The following is an 18,025-nucleotide window of genomic DNA, read 5'->3' as shown; positions in this document are numbered from 1 at the left end:
CATTATCCCTTTTTATAATGAGTTTTTGTGATGCAATTTATTTCAAAATCTATCCATTGATGTTATTGAAATCAAACGAACCGGTCAAATGTGTTGCAAAGCAAAAATATGTCAGATTAGATTTCTATCACAGTGTAAGCGGTTCGGATAATGGATGGATGACTAATTAGGCGTGTTAGTCATCATTTAAGTGTGTTATCAAAACACCTGCCATATACGTCACGTATATGGGCCCCAATACCGATTTCTAACACTCGGCGGCGCTGTTTCAAGTGTGCGCCATGTCCAGTTTGGTAAAAACAGGAGGCCGTTGTGGCCTGCAGATGACACCCGATTAAAGCCCTCTTTGGCATAACATAAGACTAGATTTCGTGACTTGTTTACTTCGGCAACTTTACGCTTGCTAAGGCTTTGCCTCTTCCTATCGTCTGCACACTTACTTTAGACCAGTTGAAACCGGTTAAACCAAGCTTGCTCCACATCCAATGTTATGCGGCATGCCTCTAAATGTAACGAACTCGCGCGACTGCTGTAATTTCAATTTGGAGATGAGATGAAACAAATGGACGTCGTGCAACTGTAGTGATTTGGAGAAGCAAAAAGCAGCTTCTCCAGCGCGGAAATCACAGCTGCCACCTCATGAAGTTTCGAGAAGCAAGTTGAAAAAAAGACAAACGGATCATTTACGTTTTTTATTTTTTTTAATCACCATTAAGTTGTTGCTGGTTGACAAGGTTGCACTTATCACATCAACATGACATGTCATGTGATTTGATGACGGGTCGACAGGGAGGAGGATGAACTCATCTGCACGTATGCCACGGGTCGGCGAGGCTTGGTTACCATAGCAACGCTTCAATAGCAAACAGTAGGATTTCGCCGAATCTTCATCCTCATCATATTGTATTTGGGGGGGGGTTCACGAGCAAAATGCGAAAAATTTGACCTTGACGTGAGCTTGCTAAACATTAAATATTTGTCAACACAGGTTCGTTCATCCATCTATGCCAGTGACATATCATGGCATGCAGAACAATGAAATACTTTTGCAATAAATGGCAGAAGATGCAATGAAATTGCGCGACTGCATTTCACTCCGCACCCGTTTTTCCTCATGTGACCGCCCCCGCCCCCCCCAGAAAAAAAAAAATTGACTGCAAGCTCAGGATGAACCTAAAAGACACTATAACCCTAACAGGTGAACTTCTGACCTTTTCAATGTGCGATTGTTCAATGTTTGCGTACTTTTGGCACAACGTGTCCCTTGACAAGAAGCTGACGCGCAAAACTGCACCAACGGATCAAAACATTTCCTGGATCAATCCTAATTTGTCCTCGTCGTCATGCTGTGGACATTTGGACATGACCCTAACCTCCAAAGTATGCGGCCACTGAGCTTAGAGTGTATCAGCAAGTCGCCACATCGAAAGAGACTGAAAGTGGATGACTTGGAAATAGAAAATTGTTTTTAAAAAAAAAAAAAAAACAGGAAACATGTTGTGCTTGTCAGCTCCTTGTTGATGAACAGCAAGTTGTACAAACAAATGGTGAAACATTCAACAGTTAGAAAGGTGCATTCAAAAGTTGACCTCATAAAGGTGAAAGTGCATTGCAGGCTCATGTTTTGAAGCAAATATGACCGGTGCCTTTTGTTTCCGACTTTTGGAAGTGCAAATTGTGTTTGTTTTCAGGTCACGTGTTCACTGCGCGGTCGGAGGAGGAACGAGCGTGACGTCATGAGGGTGAAGATGACGATGTGGCTGAGGAAGAGCAACACGGCGGATGGGGGGGGGGTTCTCTGTCAACCACATGACATTTAGTAGAAAAGACAGCTGCATCAGACCAAGCCACGCCCCCAAACACAGCCGAGAAAACGTAAAGCAAACTTTTGTTTTTTTCCTAGGAAACTGCAGCGGTCAAGCAGTGCTGGTGACAAAAACATCTTCAACTTGGTGGTCAACGCTACGCAGGAATCTTCTTGTCCTTCTGAAAGCAAAAACAGCAAAGAGCGTATCAGGTCAAAGTATTGGCATCATTTCACAACATGATTTGAATACGGCGGTTCCTTGAGATACGAGTGACTGGGCCTTTGAGTTTTTTTCCATTGGGCACAATTTTTTTTTTCCTTCCTGACTTGCGAGTGCTGTGTGGTGGCAGCAAACTCACCTCAACCGCACACCTTGACCGGCCTTCGTCGCTCGACGGGCTGCGCTCCGGCGGAGGCAAGGGGCCTATTCCTATTGGTCCTTCTTTGTTTGTATTCGGCGGACTAGGTGTCGAAATTTAGCACGGACATTTTAAAATCCGAACGATTCCAGGAGAACCGGAATATCAGTGTTCACTGTTCCACTGGATAGCACATGCCCAAGCCTAATCTCAAGGCACCGCTGTATGACATCACAATGTCGTCAGAACGTCATCAAATGGCAAATGTGCACAAGCGCTGCATCACCCTGTAGGCGGCGGCTACGTTTCCAAACTCCCGGCCGGCCTGGTTTCCCCGGTATCCTCCCCTGAGTGCGCCCCCTTGTGGCGGGGCCGAGGACCCCTGGCCGGCGGGCCGCCCTCGCCCCCGACTCCCCCGGTAACCTCGGTTGTGACGTAGGGGTAGGCCGAACGTCTCGGCGTTGATGCGTCTCTCCTCCGCCCACGTCTGACGGCGCTCCCTGCGGGCCGGGGTGGAGAGTCGCATTCAAACGTCAATGACATTTTTCCACTGGGAGGGGTGAAGCAAGGGCCTGACGCTGCGCCACTGTCAATTCCAAGCTCGGGAAGAGCGGTCATGAGGCACACTCGCCAACAGATGGCACCATTTTAGATTTGACATGGCGTAATTGACGGCACTCCACGTCGGACGCAACTTGGCAACGTATGTGTCGGGGTAGTTAGCGCATGTGCGTGTTTGTCATAAATGTGACAAAGCGCAGCCGGCGAGAACTCCGGTTGCCGTATTAGCAGCGTCGAGCGACCCGCTCATCGCGCTTGCGCTGCGGCGGTTGAAAGACTGAAAAAGGAACTGAAAAAAGTCAGGCATGCTTGAGGGCCTCTACACACCAATCCGGCGTCGGCCGTCATGGCCACGCGTCGCAGCTGCAAAAGCCGACGGAGACGTCCACTACTCCGGACCTTTTGCGTAAGCGTGAGACGTAGTATACACCCCTCTTCACGCCATCGGAGATTGTATATTTACCAGACAATTACGAACAATTTCTGCATGAAAATAAACTCAAGTATAAACATAAATCCCAGCTGGTATAACCAGCTGTGTCTCAATAGCTTTCCTTGCATCACTCGATCGGCGTAGCCTTTCACGGCGATGTCGAATGATAGCGGTCTCTTTTTTTTTTTTTGTGCGCTCTTCTGTCCAGCCAGCCATTATGTGAAAAGTGATCAAAGTTGATTTAGTTTTTGAGGAATAGTTTTAATTCTCACCATTTGTCCAGATTCATCACTACACGTTCTGGTCCAGTGCCCTGATTCGCAAGCTAACAGCCAATCACAGTGATCATTTGTCCCAATTCGACATGTCGAATGGGCCGAACACGGCCCCCAGACGCCCCGACAACGGCTCCGACCTTACGACGTTGCGGGACACACCAAACAGACGGCTTGTACGGACTTTCCGACGGCCGATTGGTGTGTCGAGGCCTTAAAGGACATCTCAGCCCATCCAACGATGAGAGGGCGGCGGAGTCGTTTCAGAGTGACGACAGCAAAAGATTTCTACAGTAAAACAGCAGGAAAAAAAAAAAAAAGAAAGGAGAACGTGTAAGGATTTCATAACGCGCCGTTTCTGATGAGTCGTGGTAAAGAAGGCACAGCGATGGAGGGAGCTCTCCACAGTTCTCAGCGTACCAGGTTGGTTAGAAGTGATAGAAAGCTGTCAATTATGGATTTTGAACAATAAAAATGTCCACTTATATTCAAAAATGTAGCGTAGTCACACACCTCATTACGAGCGAAGCCAGGGCTTCCCGTTGAAATGCTGACAAATACACACTGCCGAGCTGCGGCCTACTTGACGTCCAAACTAGCGGGGAAAGGCACCGGGCTACTTGCTGTTAGGTCGCTTAGCAACCAGCGCTTAATGTAGGCAAGCTAAGGCCATGCCGCTGCCATGGTCGCCGCGCCATCCTGCACCCGACCCCGTGAAAACCCAGTGCAGTGTGCAAGCGTGGGAGTCATGTGACTACCTTGGGAAGCCGGCGCCACCGGCGCCGCCGCCGCCGCCACACCTGTTGTTGGCTTTCCTGTTGGAGGAACACCAAGAACACCAAGCGTTAGGAGGGGGCAAAATATACAACAAGCCGGTCCATGCTTCAAATGACCAATGTGCCGCTCGTGGCCATGCGCGCAAGCTCACCTGCTGTCGTCGCAGGAAATGTTGTCAAAGAAGGACTTGGACTTATCATAGTAGCACTTTGGTCCTAGCGCATCTGCTCCCCGTTGGTGCGCGTCGCTGGTGCTGTCGTGATGGTCGCCTTTCTCCTCGCCGTTGAGCGCCCGCTCGCTGGTCTCGTCTGCATGCAGCACCACCAGCACACATTTAAACCTACAGTACACCCTTTTATTGTTCGTGCCGGTTCAAATGTGTTGAGATTATTAGCAAATTGGCATTTCAGTCGGTTAATGTCTTGATTTCTTTCAAGCTTCAATGCGCAATAGAATTGATTCATTCATTGTAATTCCGACTCCCCTCCATCACCTTAGCACGGTAAAGGCTTGGTGTGAAGGCACATCTACAGTTTCATTGAGTGTACGTATTTGTATAAGTTATCGCTGCATTATACGTTCATATTATACTTTACGCTTATCCGTCTATTTGGGAGTCCTGACTAGGAACGGCTAATACGAGTTGGCGGCAGGGATGGCGATAAGCCCGTCGGAAATCTGTGTAACCCCCGTAAAGCCTCTCCAGCGTTTTATTTGATCATTTAAAATATATTATAGATTATTTTCCCTGTGAAGTGTACCTAAAACAAAACTGAAGGCTCACATGAAAATCCCAAAATGTACAATCGTGGGTTTAAAAAGATTGTTCGGATTGTTTTTGTTGTTTGAATGTCATTCAGCGTTTCTTTGGCGTCACACACTGAGAAAGACTTCTGTAGAGCGTACGAGGAAGCGCGCACCTTTCAGCTTCAACTTGCTCTGAAACTCTCGCTCGATGTCGTCTTTGTTGAATTGTGCGTTGGCGCTCTCAAAGTCAAAGTCCTTGTCGAACTTGACGCTGGCGCCATCTCGCCGCACGTTAAAGCGTCCTCTGCCGCGGTGCCCGCCCCCCCGGCTTCGCCGGCTGTTGTGTGCTGCGCCAAGAGGGAAAAACGGTTGGCCGCGCACTTTTGCGAGGGCGGGGCGAAGGCGCGCGCGCGCTCTCACCCCTCCTGGCGTCGGCGGCGTCCTGATGATGGCGACGCTGGCCGCTCGAAGCCGAAGCGGGAGGAACCGGGCGAGGCTGGCCGGAGCTCAGACGGCCCGGGTTGGCGCCGGGATTGGCTGTGGCGGCGCTCGGAGCCAAGGAGGTCGCCCGGACGGCCGTCTGCTCGCCGCCCGATGGGCTCTTTCTCGACACGTCGGCAGACGAGCTGCTGCTACCTGCAGGACAGCCGCGCGCTTACAGGCTGGTTTGCAAATGCCTTCGAAGTCATTCTACTGATATCGTGGGGGTTGCCTTTCATTTTATTCTCCGGGAATTGAATCGGTCGCCACTGGTGGAGCGCCGAAGCTAACCGTGGAAGCGCTTACCTCCGGTGGCGGGTCCCAAGCGCGGGGAGAGCTGAGGAGGGCTGGCGAATTGGCCGTAGGAGGTGGCGGGGGCCCCTTTGAACAGGCCGTAGGAAGGGGCCGGCTGGAAGGAGTTGGGGAGCGACGCCGCAACCGACGTCGCCGACGACAAAGAGGCGGAGCTCATGGACGACTGAGGAGAAGACCAGCAAAAATCATGGGGATACTTTTGATTTTCATCCCGGCTGGCAAGGAAATTCAACTCGCTGCGGCAATATTCAAAACATAAACGCTCATAGTAATAACGTAGAAACAAATAACCAACAAACACAAAGAGAAGCATTGGGGACGGATGCAGACATTTAAGCAAGAAAAATTAAACCAGCCGATTAAATTGTTGCATATTGCTATGTTCTAATATTATTAGTCATAGCATGGGTATTATAATTATTTGTTGCGGTGAGTTTTAATCCGACTGAGCTGTTGAATCCAACAGATAATCATATTGGAGTGGGTTACATGCTGCCTTGAACTCAAATACCCTCAAGTCCTCTCTCATCTCATCAATGCAGCACTAATATTACTCCTTCTTATGCAAAGGATAAAGACTGTGAGTACAGTTATATTGTCGGCGTAAATGTTGTTGCTGCACCGTGTTCAATTTTGTGCTTAAAGGATTAAAAGGACCCAAAGATAGATGCTAATTAGCGTTAGCATTAAGATACCTGACTGAATCAATTCTGCTGCTGTGCTGATGACCAAGACGCACCTGCACGATGGCGGGGTCCTGGGGGAGGGAGCCGGTGGGCCTGGGGGGCTCGCACACCGTCAGGTCTTTGATGTCGCTGCCACGGAAAATGATGTACTCAAAGGTGTCATCTCGAGGGGGGATGGGTCGCTCGGTGGGCCGGTCCTCCGTTCCGAACGAACGCACTGGAGACACAGGGCTGCGCTTTAGCGTCCCATCACATGACCGCCTCCTAACTTGCTTCACAATTCCACACGTTTTTCACCGAGGCAAATGGATCCATCCATTAGTGGTGGCAATGGCGCCAACTGTCTCTGCTGAACACCATCGACGTATCGTGAATTGCAACATGACTTCAAACTTTGACAACCACCGAGTACGGAGAACAAATCGCATTAAAACGTCAATTGCTTTTGTGAAACATTTTTTGTTTGATTTGTAAAGAGGCCTTGTGAACACTCCTTGCAGTATCCCGTTTGCGAAAAATCGTTCATTCTGGAAAAGTTAAAAGTCGTGATAAGAGCGATTATCTGCAGATTGATATTCGGCGTTTTGAGACATATAGAGTCCCCTCCAAATGTATTGCAACGGCCTGATCACTTCCTTTGTTTTAGTTGCATACTGAGGACATTTCGGTTACAGATCAAAAGATGAATAGGAGACAAAAGTGCAGAATTCCAGCTCCAGTGAATGCTGATGGCAAACTTGTAATACGTATAATTGATCACATTAAAATGTGAACATTTTCACGTTTAAAGGTATACATTGTCACGTTATGACGTGGTACTGAGCTTTTATTTTCTGGTGTGGCAGCAATACGCTTCCGTAGGAATGCAAGCGTAACTGCGACGAAATCAAGTTTGACAGCCCGCAGACTAGTTCCAGCATTAGCCGTCTAGCGTGCTAAGTAGCGTGCTAATGCTAAGGGCTACCTTTGGCTAAAGCCACGGTGGAGTTCTCCGTGTCGATGGTGTACAAGACGCCCTCGTAGCGGATCTCGGCTTTGGAGATGAGGCTGATTTTACTTCCGAGGTAGGGCGTCCCGCCGCTCATTTTGCCCTCAGAAGGTCCAAAGGATTTCGTGACGACGAGCGAGCTTTCCGAACGTGCACACTACCGTCGACGCTGTCAGTTGCTCGGCGTTACGTGCTAACGTGCTAACGTGCTACTTAACATAGCTACTACCTATCGTCATCCTCATCCGCCATTGACAGCCCGCGGCCGCGAGGGCTGATGGGAAATACTGGCCGAGCGTGGGCACCTAGATGTAGATTAGCAAGAACGGCGAACGCAGCGCGATTTGCCAACGTCGAAAGAAACACAAATATTTCGCTCGTTATGTCACGACGCTGCCATGGGAGCTCGTGATAATAGCAGGACAACAATAAAACGTCTTCAGGCATCGATCCACGTCAGCTGACGGCACAAAAATAGTTGCAGAACCGATCTGGAGAAAGTAAAAGCCGCGGTTGGTGACGTCACCGCTCTTCATTCGCAACGGATGCGTTTTTGATTAATTTCATGTTTTTTTAAGTAGCAGTCTTTGTTTAAAATATTCGATTTGAAAGAAAAAAAAAGATAAGACAACATAATCAATACACAAAAATAGATCCAGAAGTAATCTGGGAAAAAGTAACTACTAGTCGTGACTCACCGTTCCTCGTTTCAAAATGATATTACTACAAGCTCATATGTTGTTGCTGACCGGTCTGGTTTTGTCGACAATTTGCATCTGGACTCTCCTATACAAATATTACAAATAAAGTTGCAGTCATTTTTTAAATTATATTAATGTGAAAATTATTCGGTTAATTTACAAGTAATCGATAATCAAATTAATCAACAACTATTTAAACAATTGAGTAATCGTTTACAGCCATTGTTTAACTTAAAATAGTTCAAATACTCTGATTTCAGCCCCTCGACAGTAATCATTCTTTGATTTCTGTAGTCCTTCATGAAAGTTGACTGATGACCATTTGTGTTTAATCAAAATAAGACATTTGCAAACATCTGTTTTTACTTCTTAAAATGATGACCTAATTAGCAACTGAATCAGTTTCAAAAAAGTTTGTGAGTACAATACAATACAGTACAATAACTTTATTTATATATCCCTGTTGTGATATTGCTTCATTGTTGTTGTTGTTTTTTTATCACTAAACAATTCAATAAAAAAATCTAAACTATAATTAGTCCACACAGCAATCAGGGAGTGGTGTTGTAACATTGTAATTCACCGTAATCCCATATATATATATATCACAAAATGAGGTACAACTATTGCTGTTTTTAAAAAGGTTTTATTCAAAATCATGTTAGATCCTCCTTTCTATTTTCGAGTGTTTACTACATTGTCATGTCTGTCTGTTTTGCTTTCTTGTAATGAAGATTGTCGTAAAAAAAAAAAAAGGCCAGTATTCACGCTTATTACAAAAGAGGCGAAATAGAGGAAATGAAAAACATTTCATGGAGAGCACAAAAACAGCAGCAACAACTGTTACAAGCGCCTTTTGGTTTGTCGAGTTACGTAACGATAGTGATGCATGTGGTGTCCCTGGAGTGGATCTAGTTGTTGTGTTTCTATGCTCGAACGCAACGCGGCTGCTCGGCGCATGCGCAAATTCTAAAAGGCGATTTGCACAAGGGGCCAGCATCAAAGATGGCGGGAGCCTCCGACCCGCTGGAGGACATGCTCTTCAATGAAGTGGACGAGAAGGCGGTCAGCGACTTAGTTGGCTCTCTCGAATCGCAACTGGGGGAATCCGAGGGCCCCGCCGCGTCCTATTCCGCCGGTAAACGCGACGAAGCGCCGGCCGCCGCCACTCACTTCTCAGGGAAAGTGCGCGAGCAAGAGCCGCAACAAGGACACCCGGGGGCGGCTTTAAAGCTCCAGCCTGCCGCTGCTCAGCTTCTCCCCTCTTCCTCTTCTACCTCCGGCGGCGGGAGTGCGTCTCCAGTGGGTGGCGGGGTCGGCCCGCAGACGATCGGGCCGGCTGCTTCGAGCTCGCCCGTCCGCGCGCCGGCAGTGCAAACTTTGAGCGCCCAGCCCGCCACCGCTAGCTTCCAGCGGGCAGCCGAAGCCAGCGGCAGGACGGCGTCGCCCGGCTTGCAAAGTTTGAACGGTACCGTGGGAGCCGTCAAGTTGCTCAGCTCGGCCGCCCCCCCGGTTACGACGGCGGCAGCGTCAACGACGACAACAACGACGGCGGCAGCGACGACGACGTCGACGACGACCAGCCCCCTCTCGGTCATGGCCGCCCCGACCAACTTCCTCCCCGGAGTCCAGTCCGCGGCTCCGTCCGCCCCCCAGCACAGACTCCCCAGTGCCGCTCAGAACGGCCTGGAGTCCAAGGGGGGTGCTGCAGTACCCCCTGGGGCCCCCTCGCCGTCTCAGGTGGTGAACCACAGCAAGATGCTTGTGCCGGGTCAGCCCGCTTCCGGGAGCTCGGTCATCCTGACTGGCACCCCGACGGCCCCTGTTACAGTCCGCTCGCCCGTCGCACAGCCCCTCGTCCCCACCGGTGTCAAGCCAGCTGTCAACGGGCTGGGCCAGGCCGCGGTGAGAGCGGCCGGCGCCGTCCAGCTCCAGAGACCCGTTACGGCGACCGGGACTATCCGTCCGGCCGCCCCTCATCCCCCGTTGGCCGTCCGGCCTCAGCAGCAGGCCACCATCCAGCTGCCGCCCGGGTTCACCATGCCCGCAGGTGAGCCCCTTGACCGACCGCACGGCTCCACGTCTTCTGACAGAAACGAGTCACCTGCCCATGTTTCATCGTGTGCCAGGTATGGTTCTGGTCCGCATCGAGACGGGTCAATTGGTGATGGTGCCGCAGCAGGTCCTGGCCCAAGCGCAGGCCAAAACGCAGCAGAGTCCCGGCGTAACCGCCGTCCCTCAGAGGCCCGCTGGGCCCACCGCGCCCGCCGCCATCCGGGTCAACACCGCCTCTCCGGTGAGTCGTGATGACACCGCCTGACTCAAGAGTCAGAGTCACACGAGAGCAATGTCATGTATGATTTTGTGTATGTGTGTGGGTGGGTGCATGGGCACAGGCTCCTGCTACGCCTCAGAACATCCGTCTGGCAACGCCCCCTCACACCAGACTTCTTCATTCTCCTTCCTCCTCTTCCTCGCCCTCACCATCCTCATCCTCCTCGGTACAGGTGAGACTCTTTCTCTTCTTCTAGTCTAATCCTACCGCGAGCTGTAAGTCCATGCCCCGCGACGATGGCGCAAAATATTTACCAATAAGTTGGTACGGACTTAGATCCTGAGAGATGGTGCATCACAATGTGCCGTTTTCAAACGCTGTCACTTGCCCGACAATCTGGACTGAAGTAGCGCAAATGGAACACCATTGGTGAGAGGAGCAAAAGAATCGTTCGTGTATTGTTCGTCAACGGTTGTTTTTTTTCCTGCGTTGATTTCATATGGAGGCCTTTCAAGTGCTTATTCCCTATTTTGCTAAAAAAAAAAATCACAAAGTAGACTTGTCACATTGCTCATGTACGCAGAGTGTAGTTATGTTAAAAAATATATAACATGCATTTTCTCAAAGGCTGTTTTCACACAATTCACTTTCTCATGCAAAAGTCATCTCCTCTCCATCATGGGCGGGGGTTCCGCTTCAGACCCCCACGCAATAAGTGAAATCTTCGAAATTGAAGTATTACTACACTTCAAATATAAAGAGAGAAAGAGAAATAGATAACACACAAATATTGGATTAAGCAAGACCAAAAAAAAAAAAAAAAGAAATAGAGTAGCAACAGTAATAACACTTAGGGTGAAAAATCTGCAACATAGTGGCACTGTGAAATTTGTTGATAGCAGTTGCCGTGGGGTTGTTGTTTTGTGTCCAAAGGCCATCACGGTGACTTCCGGTGCTGCCGGTGTCTCGGTGAAGATGGCCCCGCCCCAGAAGGCGCAGACAGCAATGGCGGTGGCGACGGAGGTCACGACCGCCGCACCCACCGCGACGGCCGCCGCCGTCAAGTCGGCCGCGCCGGTGCCCATGAGCGGCGTTGCCGCGCCCGGAGGCGGCAGAGTGACGGTGGTGTCGCAGGTGCGTCCATTTGCGTGTGAGGGTTGCGGTGGCGACGGTCGGCCAACGCGTGTCGTGCTTTGATGTCGACAGGAAATGCAGGAAAACGTGAAGAAGTGCAAAAACTTCCTGGCCACGCTCATCAAGCTGGCGTCCAACAACTCGCCCTCGCCGGACACATCCAAGAATGTCAAAGCGCTCGTCCAGGACCTCCTCGTACGTCACCGTGCGTGCGTGCGTGCATGTGTGTGTTTATACACTACTGGGGTAACGTGTGTGTGTCTGTGTGCACGCACAGGATGCAAAGATTGAGCCCGAGGAGTTCACCAGTCGTCTGCAGGCGGAGCTGAAGTCGTCCCCACAGCCCTACCTCATCCCCTTCCTCAAGGTCATCATCATCATCATCATCATCATCACTAATCATGAATGACTAACAAGAAGTTGTTGGTGTTGATCATCTTCAATGATTCTCAAATGTTTTGCATCTTCAGAAAAGTCTTCCTGCCTTGCGCCAGTCGCTTCTCAGCAGCCAGCAGTCTCTGACCACACCCCCCGCCTCCAGCTACGCCCCGCCCCCCAACGCCGCCATCCGGCCGCGCTTGCCTGTTGGAACGCCCGGCGTCCGGATGAACGCGCCGCTCGCCACCACAACCGTGGTATGGAAATATTTGGACTTTCTTGCTCCTTTGTGTGCTCACAGTTTACGGACTTTTCGCTTTAAGTTGGCCTGATCAATTCCAAGACTTTGGCAGGAAAAAAATCGGATTCATATATCAATTAATTGTCAAAAATATATAATGAATAAAACCACTTTTTGGGATATGGGGATCGTACCTGAAACTGGTTGTGTGTGCACAACTTTTCAGTCACCCCATCACGACATTAGGGCACCTGCTTGCCTAAATTAGGTGCAGTCTAGAGCCCTGATAGTATTACAATTTGGTGTGAGTTGACTTATGTGGAAAAAATGTACAAAATTAGTTCTTGCACTTCATCTTAGTTTGCCGTATCGCAGTTTTGTGCCGACCTTGAATGGTTATTTTTATGCAAGAGAGCCCTGGGGAAGAAGGAAAAAAAAATCACAATATGTTCCATGAAACAGTGATATGTAGGAAGTGGCAAAGATACTGATTTGTTTATGTTATTGTTGTAATCTGCACTTGAGTTTGTGCCTTTACAGTATGTACTTATGTTTACACCACACCTGTGGCAGAATTATGTTACCAAACTGCACATCAAAATTTTTAGTAAGTTTATACCTGTAATTGTAAACTGTCCTTCGTATGAATTAATGCTTCAGTTGACAGTTTACCTCAGTATTCCTTAATGCATAACAGATCTGATATTGTTGTAAACAATTGTTGAAAAATACATTAGAAAAGGACCCCGGGGGGAGGGGAGCAACTCGTATTCCATTTTTTAGGTAAATTAGATTATTTTCCATAATTGTTCAGCCCTATGAGAAAGTGCATGGTCCTATTTGTTGACTTGTTTTTTTTTTTTTTTGTTAGGCAATGGGTCGCGGAGGCGTGCAGACTGTTCGTGCCCCCATGGTCGTGGGTGTGAGAACTCCAGGTGAGTGTTGTCGAGTCCTCCTTCCAGCAGGTGTCAGTGTGGCGACGACAATGGCACACCAAACTGACGTTTTTTTCTTTGTTTTTTTTAAAAATTGCATTTGTGTTTTTTCCTTCTTTTCAACAACAGTAAACAAAACAAACAACATTTCTAAATTACTGTGTTGGGGCAAACATACATGAATTACTAGATCATATTCGTACATCAAACGGACTGACCTTGTGCCTGTTTTCCGCAGGCGCGCTGATACGAGGACCTGCCCCCATGGTCGGTAAGAGCGTGGTCACGTTGGCGGCGCCGGCCACTCAGAAGAAGTTGGGAGACCCGGGGGGCGGGACTTTCAGGTCAGTCTTGACCCTCATAATTCTCATAATTCCCACTTGTACCCCTAAATTCCACAGGAATGAAAAAGTCGCCTGTTTTTGAGAAAAATCGTGTTGTGATAAATTCGTATTTTTAGGGAAAAAGTGTAACAATGACAATGAAGCCCAAAAAAGTTGCAATCTAAAAATAACTTTTTTTTCAGAACTTTCTAGGGACAAAAAAGTCTTTTTTTTTTTTTTTTTTTCCCAAGATAAAACAAGTGAATTAAAAAAATATTACTTAATTATTTTTATGTTATGCATTTACACTCCCAAAGAACCTTTGTTCTTTACTCTTGTGATAGATATATGTATGCCTTTTGAGCTTTTAAAAAAATGAGTTCTTGATTAGGGGATGTGGATAATATTGTAGGTAAGTCTGTGTTAATGAAAGAAAACCCCACAGTGGTCACAGAAATGACAGGAAACTGACAAAAGTAATAGTAAAAAACAAAACAAAAAAGCACAGATGCAAATGAACCAATGAAAATCAGACTTTGATGTTTAATTGTGGTGCAACTGTATTATTTAAAAAATAACAACAACTCATGAAACAGACTGGCTCTAGAAAAGATGGAAAATTTGACCGTAGGGACAACCAAGGTGTGTCACACAGGTGCCTTCAAACTTGTAATCAGTCAGTCATAATCAGTCAGTCAGTTTATTTGAACGGTGACACAAAGTCAGTGTGTCATCGGTCACACGGTGTGTAAGGAGGGCACATCAGCTCCATTTTCGCAGACATGGAAATGAAGCTTACCAAGAAAAGAACGCCGTCCCGTCCCTCCTGTGAAACACGGAGGAGGATCTGTTGTGAACTGGGCTCCTTTGTTAGGTCTGGAGCAGTTTGTCTTCAGTCTGTGCAGGGTATATGAAATCTTAAGACACCAAGCTCGGCTTTTCTTGACTTGCTTGCAGAGACGACGACGACATCAACGACGTGGCCTCCATGGCCGGCGTCAACCTGAGCGAGGAGAACGCCCGCATCCTGGCCACCAGCTCCGAACTGGTGGGCACCAAGATCCGCTCGTGCAAGGACGAGGCCTTCCTGCCTGCCGGCCTGCTGCACCGACGCATCTTGGACACAGGTGACTGGGCGGTTAGATGATGTCGAGAAAGGTCAAACCTTTTGAAGGTTCGCCTAGTGGCGAATTGGAAGTTACCTGCGGTAAACAAAGTGTGACGAGTCACGCCGATGTGCTGCGTTGCCTTGTCAGCTCGCAGGCTGGGCGTGAGCGAGGTTCCTCTGGAGGTGGTCAACTTGGTGTCGCACGCCACGCAGTCGCGACTGCGCTCGCTGCTGGAGAAAGTTTCTGCGCTCGCGCAGCACCGATCGGACGCGGTCAAGGTGACGCAGCGGCCAAACGCAAAACATGACACAATAGCGCTGCGCGCGAAGTACCCCGATAAGCGCAAATGCTCAAACGGGATTGTCGACGGCGTGCTTGCGATTGCGGTCAGGACGAAGAGCATCACGAGCAGACCAGCGACGTTCGCTCCCAGCTTCGCTTTTTCGAGCAACTGGAGCGTCTGGAGAAGCAAAGGAAGGACGAGCAAGAGAGGGAGATCCTGCTCAAGGCCGCCAAGGTGCGAAGGACGCGGCCTCGCGCCGGCGACGCTCGGGCTAGCCGCCCTCGGCTCATTTGTTTCTGTTTGTGTGGCAGAGTCGAGCCAGGCAAGAGGATCCCGAGCAGGCCCGTCTCAAGCAGAAGGCCAAAGAGGTTCGTTTGGGCTCACGAGTCATACGCACGCACGCACGCACGCAGGCATTTTTCCAGCAATCCCTCCCTCTCATTCGCTATATAGCCAGTTGGCCATTTTGTAGCGCCACCGCAGTGTGTCGTGAGTAGAGCTTAACGCTGATCGATTTTATACAGTGCTGTCCTCACATTCATAGGTGTACGCAAAACATAATCATTAATTATTCATATCCAGTGCACTTTTTTTTTCTTCTTTTAAACACAAGAAAATCATACTTAAATGTATATATTTGCGCTTTTTAAAAAAATTTACAACTAGTTTTATACATTTTTTTTGGTCCAAAAGAAACGTACATAATTATAGTGTTCCAAAGATTGTATTGCTATTCATATTTTTTACATTTAAACATTTTCTTGTTTTGTGCCAAAAAAGAAGTGATCGTTTGAATAATCATGATTTCAATTGTCATCAAAAAGAATCGTGATGAACTTTTTTTTCATAATCGAGCAGCCCTAGTTGGAATCATCCAATCCGAAATAAACAAACAAAAGCTTGCTGTCATTCGGAACACACCGTAGCTTCCTTGACGTTGGCACTGGGCCCTCCCCGACCGACGACGTCAAACGTCCGACTGTCTTCTCAGATTGCCCTAGAACACGGCTCACCAACATGGTGACCGCGAGCACCAGCTCGAAAATGGCTCCTTCAGGCCAATCCATACCCAAGAAGTAGCTCTCGGTTTGAAGAATGTTGGTGATCCGTCTGCGACCTTGCCGTGCCGGACGGTTGCTGTTAAAGCCAACTCAATGCATTTACAATTAAACTTATGGAATTCATGGACAAAGACTAAAACAAAGGGCATTTTTGCTACAGTTGTTGTTTTTTTAGTTTCCCCCACCAAAAAAAAAAACAACAAAAAAACACTATTTTATTTTGTTTATTACATTTTTTTTTTTTCCTTCTCTTCAATTACAATATCATTGCCACACGTAAGAATTCGACATTGGAAATATTTAAGATGTTTTATCATTTTTGTTTTCAGAGCAGATGGATAGGGGAGAAAAAAAATGACTTAACACCCCGCCCACATAAGCGCTCAGGATCATCTTATGGGAGACAAATACGTATCGGAGGGGTTGAAATCGGGCTTGAAGGGCTTGTCAGGATGCGTGGACCCGGCAGACGGGATTTGGTCTTTGAACAAGCTTGGTGTTTTTTGTTGACAGATGCAGCAGCAGGAGTTGGCTCAAATGCGCCAACGCGACGCCAACCTGACGGCGCTCGCCGCCATCGGGCCCAGAAAGAAACGCAAGATGGACTCGCCGGGGGGCGGCGCCGCTTCCGCTGAGGTCTGAGTTCATCAATTCATCAACAAACCATCGATTAGCAAATTAATCGACAACTATGTTCATAATTGATTTGTCTTTTGGGTTCACTCTGATTTTAGCCTCTCACCAGTAAAACGGATGGATTTATCTGCTTCAATTTTTTATTTTTTTTTTTGCGCCAACGCAGTATTCATCAGAATACAGTCTTTAAACTAGTGTAGCACATATATCTCATATCAAATACATCACATCACACACACATGCCAGATAAAGGAAGTGGATGAGTGGACACACACACAGAGGCGCATGTTTCCTGTGGCATGAATGTGACGCGCTCCTCTGTCCGCAGGTGCCGTCGGGCTCGTCCGCGTCCTCGTCCGCGTCCTCTTTGTCATCGCCGCGGCAGCCTTGGCGTCAGCGCATCACCAGAGTCAACCTCAGGGACTTGATCGTGTGTTTGGAGCAGGACGGCAGCACCGCGCGCTCGCTAACGCTCTACAAGGCGCTGCTCAAGTGAGGATGCACCCCGGACCGCCCCCCTCACGCTCCACGAGTGAGGGCGGACCCGCACGCCGGCCGCCCCGAGTCTCGTCCGCTGACGTGTGCCTTCCCCGTCGCCGCGGCAACACTTCCCCTAGTATCACGTGACCACATGTGGGGCCAGGTCAGCCGGCGGCTGTTAGCGTTCGGCTTAGCGTCTGAGCTAACAAGCGACAGCTCAGATTTGGTGGCAGCCCATCTGGAAAGGGGTCTTGCACTAAATGCGTGCGCTAGGTTTCGGAACACTAAAATGTTGGGGCTCCGCCCACATATATCTAACCAATCAGAGGCGAGCTGGCCGATCATCATCATGACTTGACCATTAATGACATGCTAGCAGTTTGCAGGCCCTTTTTCCATCCAACACTCAAGCAAGCCGACTGCTATGCTAACATGCTGAAGTACGGTGAACACGTGGCGAGATCGTTCAAGTCAAGTTGGTCGGCTAAGAAGCAGAAAGACGCGGCGCCCTGGTGCCGCTTTGGTTCTGGCCTCCTGCGCAGCGCCACAGCAGCACACTTTCCACTTTGATCTCGTAGTGCGAAATGCAGTTTTTCTTCACTTTTTAAGACTTTTTGCAGGTTTTTAATGCTTTAAACGTTTTTTTTTTTTTTTGGGTTCTTGTGACGAGCGCCTCGGTCGGTCGGTCGGTGCCAACTTTTACGATTATTTATATTTCCTACATTCTCTACTCAATCATGGACTTTTACACCTGTTTGTACCTTTACTCAAATGAAATAAAGACCTTTGGAAAGTGCGCACGAGTCACATGAGCGGGCAGTGACGTCACCGTGAGGTCATCGCACACGGCCGTCACCGTGGCGATGGCAGGACCCTGCAAACTTAGTGCTCAAAGGCCAAGTTGAAGAAATAAAATATACATTCTCATTTTGAAGTTGTTGTTCATACTGAGTCAAAGGGAAAGTTTGCGGTTTGAAAAGCACCAGCAAGATACGAATGTAGCCTCACTTCGTTTGTCCCCTGCAGAGGAATTTTTACATT

The 18,025-nt window shown here is 48.6% G+C and overlaps 2 protein-coding genes across 2 annotated transcripts; one reads left to right on the top strand and one right to left on the bottom strand.

Annotated features, from left to right (window-relative positions):
- Positions 1-677: 677 nt before the first annotated feature.
- On the bottom strand, positions 678-7,812 carry lsm14aa (LSM14A mRNA processing body assembly factor a). The gene is made up of 9 exons (XM_086028139.1): positions 7,405-7,812; positions 6,494-6,657; positions 5,746-5,917; positions 5,380-5,595; positions 5,133-5,306; positions 4,364-4,520; positions 4,194-4,250; positions 2,453-2,666; positions 678-1,986 (listed from the first exon to the last, which is right to left on the bottom strand). The coding sequence occupies exons 1-9, from the start codon at positions 7,523-7,525 to the stop codon at positions 1,963-1,965; spliced, it is 1,299 nt and encodes a 432-aa protein (XP_085884265.1). The 5' UTR covers positions 7,526-7,812; the 3' UTR covers positions 678-1,962.
- A 678-nt stretch (positions 7,813-8,490) lies between these two features.
- On the top strand, positions 8,491-17,780 carry LOC147149278 (transcription initiation factor TFIID subunit 4-like). The gene is made up of 15 exons (XM_086028138.1): positions 8,491-10,179; positions 10,259-10,425; positions 10,526-10,636; positions 11,338-11,538; positions 11,611-11,733; positions 11,816-11,905; positions 12,009-12,173; positions 13,029-13,092; positions 13,331-13,436; positions 14,373-14,542; positions 14,672-14,802; positions 14,916-15,041; positions 15,119-15,175; positions 16,382-16,504; positions 16,833-17,780. Exons 1-15 carry the CDS (start codon positions 9,135-9,137, stop codon positions 16,998-17,000), a joined length of 2,847 nt encoding a protein of 948 aa, XP_085884264.1. The 5' UTR covers positions 8,491-9,134; the 3' UTR covers positions 17,001-17,780.
- Positions 17,781-18,025: the final 245 nt, after the last annotated feature.

The sequence above is a fragment of the Filicampus tigris genome, chromosome 4, assembly GCF_054856515.1.
Source record: "Filicampus tigris isolate MCC_2025a chromosome 4, RoL_Ftig_1.0, whole genome shotgun sequence".
Classification (NCBI taxonomy): Eukaryota; Metazoa; Chordata; class Actinopteri; order Syngnathiformes; family Syngnathidae; genus Filicampus; species Filicampus tigris.
Note: the sequence above shows the minus strand (reverse complement) of the source record. Positions and strands in the feature narration are given on the sequence as shown.